The sequence below is a fragment of the Caenorhabditis remanei genome, chromosome I (genome assembly GCF_010183535.1).
Source record: "Caenorhabditis remanei strain PX506 chromosome I, whole genome shotgun sequence".
NCBI lineage: Eukaryota > Metazoa > Nematoda > Chromadorea > Rhabditida > Rhabditidae > Caenorhabditis > Caenorhabditis remanei.
This window is the reverse complement of record NC_071328.1, coordinates 15,943,473-15,958,291: the sequence shown is the minus strand read 5'-3', so window position 1 is coordinate 15,958,291 and position 14,819 is coordinate 15,943,473. Positions and strand designations below refer to the sequence as shown.

Below are 14,819 nucleotides of genomic sequence, written 5' to 3'. Positions count from 1 at the left end.
TCAGACTTTCAGCCAAATCTCATCTTTACAGTAACATGGCCACCCTTGGCTCGGAGCCGACTGAAAACGACTCGTTGGAGAGTGGAAAAGTGGAGGAAGTGGTCGAAGAACCCGTCTATCGGAGGGAATCATTTGCCGCGTTGAGGAGGAGTGAGATTTTTGGATTAAAATGAGATTTCTAGCTGAAAATACCAGAAAAATGAGTTTTTTTTAGCTTGAAATAGTAAAATTTCGGCGTTTTTTGAGTTAAAATTGCTGAAAATACGCAAAAAAAAGCATATTTCATGAAAGAATGATTCCTGGCGCGTTCACTCTTCCAAATTGCGGTTCGTCGAAAGTGTACAAAACCCACGTCAAAGACACGCCTGACCGTAATAACTGGGATTTTGACGATTCTGAACGCGTCAAAGGTGCGCCAGACATCGATCTTCCGTGAAAAAACGCTAACTTTTGACGTATTTTCAGCATTTTTAACTTAAAAAAGTAGAATTTTAACTATTTTCTGCTGAAAAATCTCGTTTTTCTTACAATTTCAGTCATTTTACCCCAAAAAACCCAATTATTCAGTCAAAATTCATAAGAAATCAAGTATCTTGATACCTGGCACGCCTCCGGCGCGTTTTTATACCTCTAACTGTTTCTGGGGTGCCTTAGACGCGTTTTCTATAGTTTTTTCATCTAAAAAGTCGATATTTCCAGTCGAAATTCAAGAATTTTGTATCATAACCACAATTCTTACAATCTGGCGTGCCGTGGACGTTGTTTTCGACGAAGTTCGTGTTTTGAGTATCTGGCGTGTCGCTGACGCGTTTTGAAAGCTCAAAAACTGAAATTTGAGCTCAAAATGCCCCAAATTCAGTGATTTCTATAGTTTTTGGGCTCAAAATGCTCAAAATTCATTGATTTTCAGCATTTTGAACTTCATTTAGCTTTAAAATAACGCATTTTTGATCCTCCAGAAAATTATAGCTCGTGGGCTCAAAATGCTCGAAATTCGCCGATTTTCAGCATTTTTGGGCTCGTTTTGCTCGAAATTCGCCGATTTTTCTCATTTTTTCACCAAACAAAACGCGGCCCATAATCCAAGGGTACATCGAAAAAGGGTACATCTATGAAAAATATGATCATAGGGTACATTGAATCGAAGGGTGCAGTGAATCTTAGGGTACATCTAGGAGCCATGATCATGGGGTACATCCATAGGGTTATCATAGGGTACATCTAGTCAGAATTTTCATAAAATTTCAGAAGTCTCACAGTATTCATCAATTTTTGAAAAAGCTTTCCAGACCGAGTTCAAGGAACGTGTTTCTGCTATTCTTCAAAGAGATGAAATAATAAGATTTAGCATTTAAGAAGACGTTTGATTCAATTATAGAAACTACAATATGAGCATCTTGCAAATGGTTGTTAGAAGAATAATTTTTATGTTATTTCATTCCTTTGAAAAAAGCTGACACGTTCCTTGAACTCCGCCTGTGAAAAATTTCTCAAAAACTGATGAATCCTGTGAGACTTCTGAAATTTTATGGAAATTCTGACTCGATGTACCCTATGATAACCCCATGGATGTACCCCATGATCATGGCTCCTAGATGTACCCTAAGATTCACTGTACCCTTTGATTCAATGTACCCTATGATCACGATGTACCCTTTTTCGATGTACCCTCGGATTATGGGCCACAAAACGCACTTTTTTAACAATAATAGCGGCATCAAACGGGGCGATGCTGAAACCGATAAAACCGATTTTCAGCTCAAAATGCTCAAAACTCGGCAATTTTTATAGTCATTGAGCTCAAAATGTTCAAAATCACAATTCTCACAAACTGGCGCGCCGTTGACGCGTTTTGAAAGCTTAAAAACTGAAATTTGAGCTCAAAATGCTTGAAATTCTGCGATTTTCATAATTTTCGGGCTCAGATTGCTCAAAAAGCGAATATTTTAATTTATTTTCTATTATATTTTCAGACAACGTGGCTCCCCGTCAACTGCGTGTCGTCACTCTAAACGCGTGGTGTCTCCCACAACCATGGCCAATCGGATCGACGGATCGAGTTCATCGACTCAATAAAATTGGTGAATACATGATAGAAGAGCTCTACGATATCGTCGGTCTCCAGGAGTTGTGGTCCTACCACGATTTTGTGAAACTCTCCGAACAATGCTCCTCAGTTTATCCGTATTTTCATTATTTTCATTCGGGATTCACTGGTTCCGGTGTCTGCGTCTTCTCACGTCATCCGATTGTCTCCACGTTGACTTCTCGATATTCGCTGAACGGATTCGCTCATCATATTCATCGTGGCGATTGGTTTGGTGGAAAAGTCGTCGGTCTGACGGAAGTGGAGATTGATGGAGATCTACGTGTCAATTTCTATACGACACACTTACATGCTGAGTATGATAGGGAGAACGATTTGTATCTGCCACATCGCACGTCACAGGTGAGATTTTGAGCCAAAAATGATGTTTTTTAGCTAAAAATACTGAAAATTCGGGGGTTTTTGAGTAAAAAATGGCTAAGATTGCCCGAAAATATCATTTTTATGAAAGAATAATGTCTGTCGCGCCTCCGGCGCGTTCAGAATTGTCAAAATCGTGATTCTCACGATCTGGCGCGCCTTTGACGCGTTCAGAATCGTCATAATCGCAGATTGAGATTTTCAAACGATTTTCAGCTGGGAAACTGGATTTTTTGAGAGTTTTGGTTGCAGAAAATTTGGGATTATTGAGCGATCACATCTTTCAGCTCAAAATACTGAAAATTCGGGGTTTTTTTGAGTGAAAAACGCTGAAAATACTCCAAAATGATGTATTTTAACCTAAAAATACTGAAAAGTCAGCGTTTCTTTTTTTTTGAGCGAAAATCGCTGAAAATTGGCATCTTACAGACTAAAATATTGAAAATTCGCCGTTTTTTTCTGGAAGTAAAACTGAAAAAAGCCAAAAATCAGCATCTCTGGGGCACCTTTGGCGCGTTTTTCATTAAAGCTTGACGTTAGAAGACTGGCGCACCTTCGGCACGTTCACATTCTTATGTGACATCCGGACGTTCGGAAATTACTACAGACAGATAAATTACCGTAATCCCAGCTTGAAATGTGTCCACAAAACGCGTCAAAGACGCGCCAGATCGTGAGAACCGCGGTTTAAAAGATTCTGCACGCGTCGAAGGTGCGCCAGCCTTATAACGTCAAGTTTTTATGAAAAACACGCCGGAGGCACGCCAGACATCATTCTTCCACGAGAAAAACGTATTTTCAGCATTTCTAACTCAAAAAACGCCGAATTTTCAGTATTTTCAGCTGAAAAATGTTATTCTTGGCGTATTTTCAGCATTTTTAACTCAAAAAAAACGTCGAATTTTGATTATCCACTCATTTTCAGAGTTTCGAACTCGCCCAATTCGTGCGTCACACCTCGCGAAGCGCCGACGTCGTCATAGTGACTGGAGATCTGAATATGGAACCGTGTGATCTTGGATTCCGAATGATTCTCTCACACGCGAAACTATTCGATGCGTGGAGAATGAGTCATGAAGTGGAGAACGATGAGGCAGATGGAGGAGAATTGTTGAAACACCGAGGAATTGCCAAAGGAGGCACTTGTGATCGACCCGATAATTGTTATACGAAACGGGCGTTGAAATTGGCGGTAAGTACTCAAAAATTGGACATTTTGTCTTAAAATCGCGGTCAAGGCGCGCCAGATAGCCCAAAAATGCGCGAAAACTGGGATTTTAAAGGCAAAATCAAAGAAAAACGCTAAAAATCGCAAAATTTCGAAGTTTTGACTGAAAATCGCGTCTAAGGTGCGCCAGTTAGCATGTTGATTTCCGACAGTAGTTTTTGTCTCAAAACGCGTTCAAGGTGCGCCAGACTCACCATTTCAGTAAACTGGTGGTATCTGGGGTGCCTCTGGCGCGATTTCAACTATTTTTAGGTGAAAAACGCGTCAAACGCGCGCCAGGTTCACAATTTGATGAAAAGAATGAGTCTGGGGTGTCTTTGACGCGTTTTCAGAAGATTTCGAAGTGGAAAACGCGCCAATGGTGCCCCAGTTTAAGCTATTTACAATCATAAAAGCGTCAAAAGCGCCCCAGGCGATCTTAGAAGCGTCAACGACGCCCCAGACGAATTCTACCTTGTTTATGGGTGAAAAACACGTCTAAGGTGCCCCAGACGGTATTCTGACGCTTCTTGAGACGCGCCAACGGTTCCCCAACCCCGAATTTTCGCGATTTTTGCAGGACGAAAGCAAACGAATCGACTACATTCTATTCAAATCGGGTCGTTGCAATGTCAAATTGGAGGAATGTGAGATCACACTGAATCAGATTCCCGGGGATGAGAGAGAGATGAACTATTCGGATCACGTTGGATTACGTGCTCGATTCACGATAGACGATCGATTTAGACATGAGAGATCAGTTAACACGTGGGAACCAAATCGTCCATTGCTTATCGAGGCGATTGGAATTGTGTCTGGAGGGGAGAGACGCGCGAGAACCGACAGAATATTCTTTCTGATTCTCGCTGCGATTTGTTTGATTCTGATTCTCGGATCGCTGTTCTTCGAAGTGTTTCCTATGGGTTTCGCTGTTTTGAGATTCGCGTTAACGGTGCTCGGCGTTTTCTTCGTTTGGCAGGGACTTATTGGGTTGACGTTGGAGAGGAAGGCGTTGAAAGCGGCCAAACAGGCGATGCAACAGATTTTGAATAATTGAGACTGAGAAATTCGGAATTTCCTTAGTTTTACCATCGTTTTCATGTGACATTCTTAAAATTCTAGTTTGAGGTTGTATTTTTACCCTTAGAATTGTTTTTTCCTCTTGTTCTATCATTTTTAACCAATTTCAACTGCTTTTTTGTAATTTCAACATAATCATCCAATTAACCAATTATGGGGGCATTATGGCAATTAATCCATTAGACACTTAGTCTCGATTTTAAAATAATTATTATTGGTTTTATAGACTGTGATACCGATCTGTAATGAAGAGTTTTATCCGGATTTTTCCTCATTTTTCCACTTTTTTTTGTACTTTTCAATGATTTTTATATCATTTTATATCTCTACCAGCCAAGGCTCTACTTTTTTGATACAGAAAAACCGATTTTCAGAAAAGTGAGATTTTCAGCCATTTCATCCAATTTACATTAGTTTTTTCTAAACATTTTAAAGGAGGACTGAAGTCATATTTGTATTTCAGATTCTGATACTTCAAAAAATTCTGAACAACTTTCAACATTGGAGCATATGCTAAAAATTGGTCTAAACGGCCTAAATTCCATTTTTCCCGGTTCAAAAGGAGCTTTCGTGAAAGAGTTTTCCCATTTTTTCCACCGTGTAGTCCTCTCGGACAAAATGATTTTTTATTCCGCGTTTTCTCGATTTTTCAGCAAAATTTCGTGTTTTTCCTTCTTTTTTTGATATATAAATTGAAAAAAAAAACGAATTTTTGTTGAAAAAATCGAGAAAACGCGGAATTGAGAAATAATTTTGTCCGAGAGGACTACACGGTGGAAAAACTTCGCGTGGCAAAACTCTTCCATCTAGGCTCCTTTTGAACCGGGAAAACGGAAATTTAGAGCGTTTAGAGTGATTTTAAGCGTATGCTCCAATGATAAAAGTTGCTCAGAATTTTCTGAAGTATCAGAATCTGAAATCTGAAATATGACTTCAGTCTTCCTTTAAAAACTTAATTACCCAATTAACCAATTATGTGGGGCATTATGGCAATTAGTCGATTTTTAACGAATTAATATTGGTTTTATAGACTGTGATAACATAACCAGAATTCTATTATTATCCCGATTTGAAAACAAAACCTTTTTTTTTGTAATGAAGAGTTTTATCCGGATTTTTCACATTTTTTTTGTATTTTTTCAGTGATTTTTATATCATTTTATATTTTATTGTTGGAACATGTAATTAATGCAGATTTCAGATATAATTCACCTTTTCACATCGATATTATAAATTCACGGTTTAGTAATTTGGAGGTGTCTTTGGCGCATTTTTTTAACAGCGTTCAAGACGCGCCTCAGGCGCGCCAGATACATCATTTTGATACAAAAAGATGAGTCTGGGGTGTCTTTAGCGCGTTTTTACCAGATTTCAAAGTGGAAAACGCGTCAAAGGCGCGTCAGTGCACCGTTCTGACGAGTTAAAGGTGTCTGGCGTGTCTTGGACGCGTTTTTAACCAGAAAAAACGCGCCAAAGATGCCAAAGATTCATCATTTTGACGAAATGAATGTGGCTGGAGTGTCTTTGACGCGTTTCAAACAAATTCTGGCCGAAAAAGGCGTCCAAGGTGCCCCAGACTCACCATTTTGATGAGAAAGATGAGTCTGGGGTGTCTTTGACGTGTTTTGAGCAGATTTCAAACTGAAAAACGCGTCAAAGGTGCGCCAGATTCACTGTTTTGAGTAATTGAGCACAATCTAACACCCTCCGGTGGCAAACCGTGAATTTATAATATCCGCACGGTCCATTACAGTGACGATGCGCAAGCAACAATACTGACGCATTTCTCGTGCATTTTTTCGCCAATTTTGTTAAAATTGCAGGTCTAAGAATTGATGAAAATTTCAAAAATCGGAAATTCGGAATTTTTCCGTTGTAATCACTAAAAATACAAATAAGAGACAAGAAAAAGTGTTTTTGTATTTTTACTAACACTTTGGGAATAGAAAAACCAAAAAAAAAGCAAAAAAGTTTTTCGAAGTATAATGTAGAAAATGGAAAAACAGGGCATTTTAGCGAGTATAATAACTTTTTTCCTTCCTTTTCTCGTATTTTTCAGTCTAAAAATTCCTTGGAATACATTTCTATCCTTTGTAACTGTTCAAAATTGAAATTTATTGGTTCAGAATCCCTTCAGTTGAGATCTCCTCCTCCAATATTGCACCGATTTTAGAATTTTTGCACTTTTTCGATAGCTCTCAACACTATCTAGAAGGCTATCATCTTAGAATTGCAGAAAAAATTTTTTAAACACTTTTTTTCGTGTTTCGCCGAATTTTCAGTGCAAAAGGACAAACTGTAAAATTGAAGCGGGAAACGCGCCTGTCCAGTCCCTGGCGCATTACTCGATACTCGCTGCGCACAATCGGATACTTTCGTCACTGTAGGGTACCGTGATCCGTTCACTCTTTTGTCCAATTTTTTCCCATTTTCCCCTCTATTGATTCCCTCTTTTCTCTATTCTTCTTCCTCTCCGCATGCTTTTTTCTCTCCTTCATTCATTTTCACAACACAACTGACGCCTCTCATTCGTTCTTTTTTTATTTATTTCAATGCACTCTCATTGGCTCAGAGAGCTCAGAGAGCTCAAAGCAGAGAGGGAAAACTCAATTTCGTAATGAAATTGAGCTGTTTTTAAAAAAAAATTTTGACAAAATTCATTCATTTTCAAATGTTTAGTAGACTAGAGAGTTATAGCTGAAAATCAAAGAATTTAGTTGGGAAACTATACTTTTTTCGAAAAATCTCTGAGATTTTGGATTTTTAGAGAAAATTTTAGTTAGAAACTTATAGAAAGAGACGGGGTTCTTAGGGTGAAGAACATGAATTTTGACACCAAAACCGTTGAAAATTTAAAAAAAAACGTTACATTTTTTTGATATCTGAAATTTTCAGCCAAACTTATAAATAGTGTTAATGATTCAATTTTCTTGAATTTAGACAAGTTATGTAGATCAAATCTAGCTCTCCATTTTTGTAGTTGAAAACTTTTCGATAGCTCCGCCCACTTTCGAGATATTCGTCTTTAACGATAAGTGCCTGTTAGGAGTCGCTCCGACCTCAAGGCAGCTATCTTTAAAGACGAATATCTCGAAAGTGGGAGGAGCTATCTAAAAGTTGTTAACTACAAAAATGGAGAGCGTAGTTTGATCTACATAACTAGTCTAAATTCAAGAAAATTGAAGGAAGGGAACTATCTATAAGTTTGGCTGAAAATTTCAGATTTCAGAAATATTGAAAAAAAAATTTTGCGACTTTTTTGCGGCTTTTTAAACGATTTCAGCCAATTATGGTGTTAAATTTGACGTTTTTTACTCTTTCAGTCAGTATTGATCTTGAATTCTATCAAAAAATCGCAAATTTTCCGCATTTACAACTATTTTATAATATAAACTGCTATTTTACTAATTTTTCTTGATTTTTCGTTAATTTCTTCCTCTAAAATCCCGTTTTTTTACCTAAAAACCCCCAAAAAAAACGATTTTCGTGATTTTTTTTTCGAAAATTTCCCGATTTTTTTTGAAAAATATTTCTTAAGAACAATTTTTTGTAGGTTTCGAAGGTTTTTGAAAAATATACTTGAGGAAAAATATGAAAAATTTTCAGAAAATAAATTTTTGGACAAAAATTTGTAGTGAAAAAAGTTCAAAAATTCAAATCCGGGCCGACCGAGCCGGGCCGGGCCGGAGCTTTCTCGGCCCGGCCCGGAATCTTGCAAGTCTGATATAAACCAGTGTTGTTGGGAATTCCGACTTCCGACTTCCGGGTTTTTTTTCACTTCCAACTTCCGACTTCCGGATAAGAAATTTCACTTCCGACTTCCAACTTCCGGATAAGAAAATTTTCACTTCCCAACATCTCTGATATAAACTGTCATTTTACCCGTTTTTCCCTCTTAAAATCGAATTTTTCACCCAAAGACTTATCCAAAATCCACCTTAATTTGCTATCTATATTAGCCGAGCAAATTCGTTACAACTGCGCCCCACCGCAAACGAGAGAGTATCGGCGAGAGACGCAGATTTTTTTCTCGCGCCAACAATAATTTTCACAGTTTTTGACCTATTTTCATTATTTTTCGAAAGTTTTTATGTAATTTGTTCTTAAAAACAGCGAAAATAGGTCAAAAATGGTAAAAATATTTGTTCGCGCGAGAAAAAATTCTGCGTCTCTCACCGATACTCTCTCGTTTGCGGTGGGGCGCAGTTGTAAGAGGGGGTGGGCCGCTAATAAGTTTGCTGAAAATTTCAAATTTCAAAAAATTGAAATTTTTTGCAGTTCTTTGGTTTTCAAAGCGATTTTAGCCAATTGTGGTGTTAAAATTGACGTTTTTAACCTCATTCGATCACTATTTAACTCAGATTCTCTCTAAAGATTGCAAATTTTCAATTTTAACATATAAACTGGTATTTTACTGATTTTTCTTGATTTTTCGTTCATTTTCCCCTTTATTCTTCGCCAAAAACTCCCCAAAATCCATCTGAATTTTCAGAATGGTAGACCGTGTGATGGGATGGCTGAAACGTCGTTCGGAGAACTCTCAAGTCACCTATTCTCGTTTCGGACTTCCGGGAGATGAAGTCGACGAACGTCCCCCGCCAACCCATATCCACGTCGCCCATTTCGACGACGACGCTCCAGAATTCCGCGCGTTTTTCACGCATTCGACACGCGCCGCCGCGATTGCCGCTGGCTTTGGACTCTCGTGTTCTCTCTTCTCGTTCGTCATGTTCTTGTTCGAATTCCGATGGGATGATCATGGACGTGGATTCGATTTTGGCACTGTTGGTGCGTTTTTTGATGGAGAAATCGGGAAAAAATCGGTTATAAATGACGAAAAAACGGAGAAAATCGGCCAAAATTGAGTAAAAATCGCGAAAAAACCGCGTAAATCGATATCAGGAGCTCGTAAATCTACAAATAAGAGTGATGGGGTGCCTTCGGCGCGTAAATGCACCAAATTACCATTCCCGTCGGCGCTTTCAGAACAATTTTTGAACCGAAAAATGCGTCCACGGTGCGCCAGATGATTTTAAGCGAAAACGCGCCAAAGACACTCCAGTCTTTTATTTTCATCAAAATGGTGCATCTCTGGCGCACCTTGAACGCGTTTTCAGCGATTTCAACCATTCTCAAAGCGCGCCAAAGGCACCCCAGTGGTTTCACCCTTTCTTTCAAAAAGCGCCGACGGTACCCCAGCGATTTCAACCATTCTCAAAGCGCGCCAAAGGTGCCCCAGTAGATTCACCCATTCTTTCAAAAAGCGCCGACGGTACCCCAGCGATTTCAACCATTCTCAAAGCGCGCCAAAGGTGCCCCAGTAGATTCACCCTTTCTTTCAAAAAGCGCCGACGGTACCCCAGCGATTTCAACCATTCTCAAAGCGCGCCAAAGGTGCCCCAGTAGATTCACCCATTCTTTCAAAAAGCGCGCCAAAGGAGAACTAGATTATAAAGCGCCAAAAAACATCGTCAACGATGTTATCGCTGGCGCACCTCCGACGCGTTTTATATTTAAAAGTCTTCAATTTGAATTCCCCATTTTCAGTAGCCTCCCTCCTCTTCCTTATCATCGGAATACTTGTCCATTGGCAAGTTCTGATGGGAATCAAAAAGGAGAGTGCAATTCATCTGATTCCCGCCATCATGGTCTACACTTTCATGATTGTCATCGAATTGATCATCTACGTACTCGCAGCGTGAGTTTTTTGAGATTTTAGACGAGAAAAACGCGTCAAAGGCGTCCCAGTCACGTAATTTTGATGAAAAGAAGAGTCTGGCGTGACTTTGCCGCTTTTTCACAAAATTCAAAGTGGAAAACGCGTCAAAGACGCGCCAGATTCTATTTCAGCAATTTTTAGGTGAAGAACGCGTCTAAGGCGCGCCAGACTTACCAGTATAATAAAATAATAGTGTCTTTAGTGCTTTTAGACATAAAAAAACGCGTTCAAGGCGCGCCAGATGCACCATTTTTATTTTTAAAAAAGTCTGGCGTGTCTTTGACGTGTTTCAAGCTGTTTTTAGTAGGAAAACGCGCGAAAAGCGCCCCAGATTCATAATTTTGATGAAAAGAATGAGGCTGGGGTGTTTTTGACGCGTTTTGAGCACATTTCAAAGTGGAAAACGCGTCAAAGGCCCGCCAGATGCACCATTTTGAAGGCTCTGGGGTGTCGTTGGCTCGTTTTTCACAAATATCTAATCAGAAAACGCGTCCAAAGCGCGCCAGATTTGCCAATTTAGTAAATTGCAGGTATCTGTGTTGTCTTTGATGCTTTAAGACTGAAAACAGCGTCCAAGGTGCGCCAGACTCACCATTTTAACGATTTAGAGTCGTCGGGGTGACTTTGGCGCATTTTCAAGAAAACCAGCATCCTGTTTTAAAGTGAGAAACGCGTGAAAGGCGCGCCAGATACATCATTTTACTGGAAAATATTAGTCTGTCGTGACTTTGACGCGTTTTGAGCAGATTTCAAAGTGGAAAACGCGACAAAGGCGCGCCAGATTCTCTTTTTCCAGTCTTTGGGACGTTTTGAAGCAGAGCAACCACTTTTTCTCCATATTTTTGTTTTTTTTCAGCAACCACATGGTCAATTCGACGGCCCTATTCTCATATCCCAACGACAAACAGACGCCGACGTTTCTGACTCTTTCGGTCTTCTATCTGACCATTGTCGGCATTCAGACGACGATGTTATTGTCGATTTCGAAGGCACGCAACTATTTCGAGGCGAAAGATATTCATAGACGAGAGGTAGCGGTCGCCGAGCATGGAGTGAGTTTTTGGACGGGAAAATGGGTGCAAATTGATTAAAAATGCTCTAAAATTGGCCAAAATTGACTAAAAACGAGTGAAAATTGGTCAAAATCGCTGAAAATCGGTGAAAATTGGCCAAAATCGCTGAAAATTGGTGAAAAATGGCTCAAAATTAATTAGAATTGCTGTAAACGCGCCCAACGCACGCCAGATGCTGAAATTCGGAATTCTAGAACGCGCGCCTAAGTTGCACGAGCGGTTCTGTCCGACTGTTCTTGAAAAGCGAAAAGCGTCAAAGGCGCCCCAGCGATTCTAACTTAACGCGCCTGAAGTGCCCCAGCGATTTTACCGGACAAAGACGCCCCAGCGGCACTTACTTACCGCCAAAACGCGTCAAAGACGCCCCAGCGATTCCAACTAACCGCTTAAAAGGCGCCAAAGGTGCACCAGCGATACCTTCCGATTGTTCGCCAACAGCGCCCCTGCGGTTGTAGCTGCCCGACCAAACGCGCTACAGACGCCCCAGCGATTCTAGCTTACCGTCAAACGCGCCTAAGGTGCCCCAAACATACTATCTGACCGTCAAAATGCGTCTAAGGCGCCCCAGCGATGCTAACTTACTGTTTAAACGCGCCAAAAGCGCCCCAGATTGCGTATTTTCAAAATTTCAATTAAAAAACGCGCGAAAGACACGCCAGCCTTCATCTTTTTCTTGAAATATCTCTTTTTCCAGAAGCGTCAAAACATGGCAATGCAAATCGTCTACGTCAAGGACTCTGACAACATCGCCCCACTGAGAGACACAGATGGTGGTACTGTAGTGACGTCACCACCGCCACGTGTTATTCTGGCGGCTAACGATGATATTGCGTAGATTTCAGAAAACACGAGAAAACTTGCGCTTTTTCATGAAAATTTGCTGAAAATCACTAAAAATCCAATATTTTCCCTTTTTAAATCGCAAAAAACCACCGATTTTCTGAAATTCCTGCTTGTTAACCCCAATTTTACTCATTTTCTTGTCATTTTCCCAGTAATTTTTATTCCAATATCAATTTATTAGCACGGCATGCTTCTTACAACCGCGCTCTATCGAAACCAAAGAAAATTGTGTGCGAAATTGAGAGACTCAGAGAAAAATAGACATTTTTCAAGGGGATTACGGTGGAGCGCAGTTGTAAAAAATGTGTCGAGCTATTAGTATCCTTTTCACCATTCTCCTCTTTTTTTAATAATCTCATTCGTTCAACCATAACTACTTACCAGCATACTTGCAAAATTCCCGGGTCGGCGCCCGCCTGATTTGAATTTTTGAATTTTTCACAAAATTTTCCATATTTTTCTCAAGTATATTCCTCAAAATTCAATTGAAACCTGCAAAAAATCAGTCATAAAGGATTATTGAGAATATGCTTCAAAATGTGTAGAAAAAAATGGGCATCTCTATGAATAATACCCAAGAACCAGAGTTGCGCGGAAGTGATTTTTTCTAAAACGGAAGTCGGAAGTAAAATTTGTAATCCGGAAGTCGGAAGTGAAATTTCTAATCCGGAAGTCGGAAGCCGGAAGCAAAATTTTGAAAACGGAAGTCGGAAGCCGGAAGTGAAAAAACGCCCGGAAGTCAGAAGTAGATTTTTCGCAAAGATTCAAAAACTCCTAGAAAAAGTTCATAAAATTCGCGAAAATCAGTGGAAAATTAGTTTTTGGCTGAAGAAAAGCTCATTTTCTGTCTTTTTAGACCATTTTTCCTTATATTTCTGCGAGATGTACTTTTCCGAAATCCCACAATTATGGAATGACGGAAGTCGGAAGTAAACATCCGAAAACGGAAGTCGGAAGTAGAATTTTGAAAACGGAAGTCGGAAGTCGGAAGTGAAAAATAGCCCGGAAGTCGGAATTCCGCGCAACTCTGCCAAGAACCTTGCAAAAAACTCGCCGAGCCGCGAATTTTCATCCCGAAGATGGTTGAAATGCCATAGTGGTCAATTCCCTGGCCGAATTTTTTTCGTGTTTGTGTTTGTAGGTCACGGGAAGTAATTCCACGTCAGTTTCACCATTATTGTTCAAAACCGAAACACAAAAGCAAAAAGTTCGGGTTTTTCATGTTTTTAGAGCATCATCATAGAAATATCTCACAGGGGTGCAAAACGCAAGGTCGCTTAAACGCGCTCCGTCGCTCAGCGGTTGGTACGGTGCTAAAAACTGACTTGGCTGAGTGCCAAGTTCAAGTTTAGCGTGTGTTTGTTGTACATTTTGATGAAAAACGCGACGCACACGCATCGCGACTCGGCCGGTAAATTCAAAACTTTTCGTTGCGGACCTTACGCCTCGCACCCCTGTGAAAAAGCGAAATACGGCCCGGTTTGCAAGTCAATGCAATTTACTAAACACTCAAATATTTTCTCTCTTCATGTGTGACATAATTTCTTCCTGTAGCCTTAATCAACTGAATCGATCTTTTGTAATTTTTTTTCTTTCTTGCCCCGCCCCACCCATTTCCCAAGCTTTCTCTCTTTTTTTCCAAAAAATTGAACCGTATATTGCCACCATTTTCCTGTTTTCTTACTGTATTCTTTCATTTTACATTGCATTGACTTTTTTATAATAAATCTTCGCTTTTTTATAAATTTAATTTCGATTTTTTCTGTAATTTGTGTAGTTTTTTGTAGTTTTCAAAATTTTGAGTATTTTTATCTTCTTTTTTTCTGCAAAGATATGATTTTATAGTTTTTGCATATTTTTCCGGAGTCTGGCGCGCCATTGACGCGTTTTCTGAAAAGTTCATTGCAACCCTCATTTTTAAAGGAAAATTGGGCTTTTCTAGCTGAAAATTTTCTGAAAAGCAGAAAAATTGAGGGTTTTTGAGTATTTTTAACAGATATTCGAGAAAAAATTCAAAAAATTTCATTTTTCTGCAAATTTTCAGAATTTCAGAAGCCGTCACCACACTCCCCTCTAATCCGATTTTTCTGAAATTAGGTTTATTTTGTAGATCAAATCTAGCTCATCATTTTTGTAGTTGACCGCTTTTTGATAGCTCCGCCCATTTTTGAAATTTGCGCCTTTAAAGATTGATGCCTGTAGGAGGCGCTCCCACCTCAAGGTGGCTATCTTCAAAGCTGCTTATCTCAAAAGTGGGCGGAGCTATCGAAAAGTTGTAAACTACAAAAATGAAGAGCTAGATTTGATCTACAAAATAAACCTAATTTCAAAAAAAATCGGATAAGTGTGTGACGGGTTCTGAAATTCTGAAAATTTTCAGCAAAAAATTTTTTTTCGAAATTTTTAAACTTTTTGAGTTTTTTCCACCAA

General features: G+C 39.5%; 4 protein-coding genes across 4 annotated transcripts; 2 read left to right on the top strand and 2 right to left on the bottom strand.

The window, feature by feature from the left end:
- Positions 1 to 35: 35 nt before the first annotated feature.
- On the top strand, positions 36 to 4,731 carry GCK72_003389 (uncharacterized protein; the record flags this gene model as incomplete). The annotated part of the gene is made up of 5 exons (XM_053724024.1): positions 36 to 150; positions 700 to 786; positions 1,974 to 2,449; positions 3,393 to 3,659; positions 4,255 to 4,731. The coding sequence occupies 5 exons, from the start codon at positions 36 to 38 to the stop codon at positions 4,729 to 4,731; spliced, it is 1,422 nt and encodes a 473-aa protein (XP_053592669.1).
- On the bottom strand, positions 4,377 to 4,766 carry GCK72_003388 (uncharacterized protein; the record flags this gene model as incomplete). The annotated part of the gene is made up of 1 exon (XM_053724023.1): positions 4,377 to 4,766. One exon carries the CDS (start codon positions 4,764 to 4,766, stop codon positions 4,377 to 4,379), a length of 390 nt encoding a protein of 129 aa, XP_053592668.1.
- Positions 4,767 to 9,202: 4,436 nt separating this feature from the next.
- GCK72_003387 (uncharacterized protein) lies at positions 9,203 to 9,514 on the bottom strand (the record flags this gene model as incomplete). The annotated part of the gene is made up of 1 exon (XM_053724022.1): positions 9,203 to 9,514. One exon carries the CDS (start codon positions 9,512 to 9,514, stop codon positions 9,203 to 9,205), a length of 312 nt encoding a protein of 103 aa, XP_053592667.1.
- On the top strand, positions 9,248 to 12,381 carry GCK72_003386 (uncharacterized protein; the record flags this gene model as incomplete). The annotated part of the gene is made up of 4 exons (XM_053724021.1): positions 9,248 to 9,542; positions 10,302 to 10,452; positions 11,330 to 11,525; positions 12,241 to 12,381. 4 exons carry the CDS (start codon positions 9,248 to 9,250, stop codon positions 12,379 to 12,381), a joined length of 783 nt encoding a protein of 260 aa, XP_053592666.1.
- Positions 12,382 to 14,819: the final 2,438 nt, after the last annotated feature.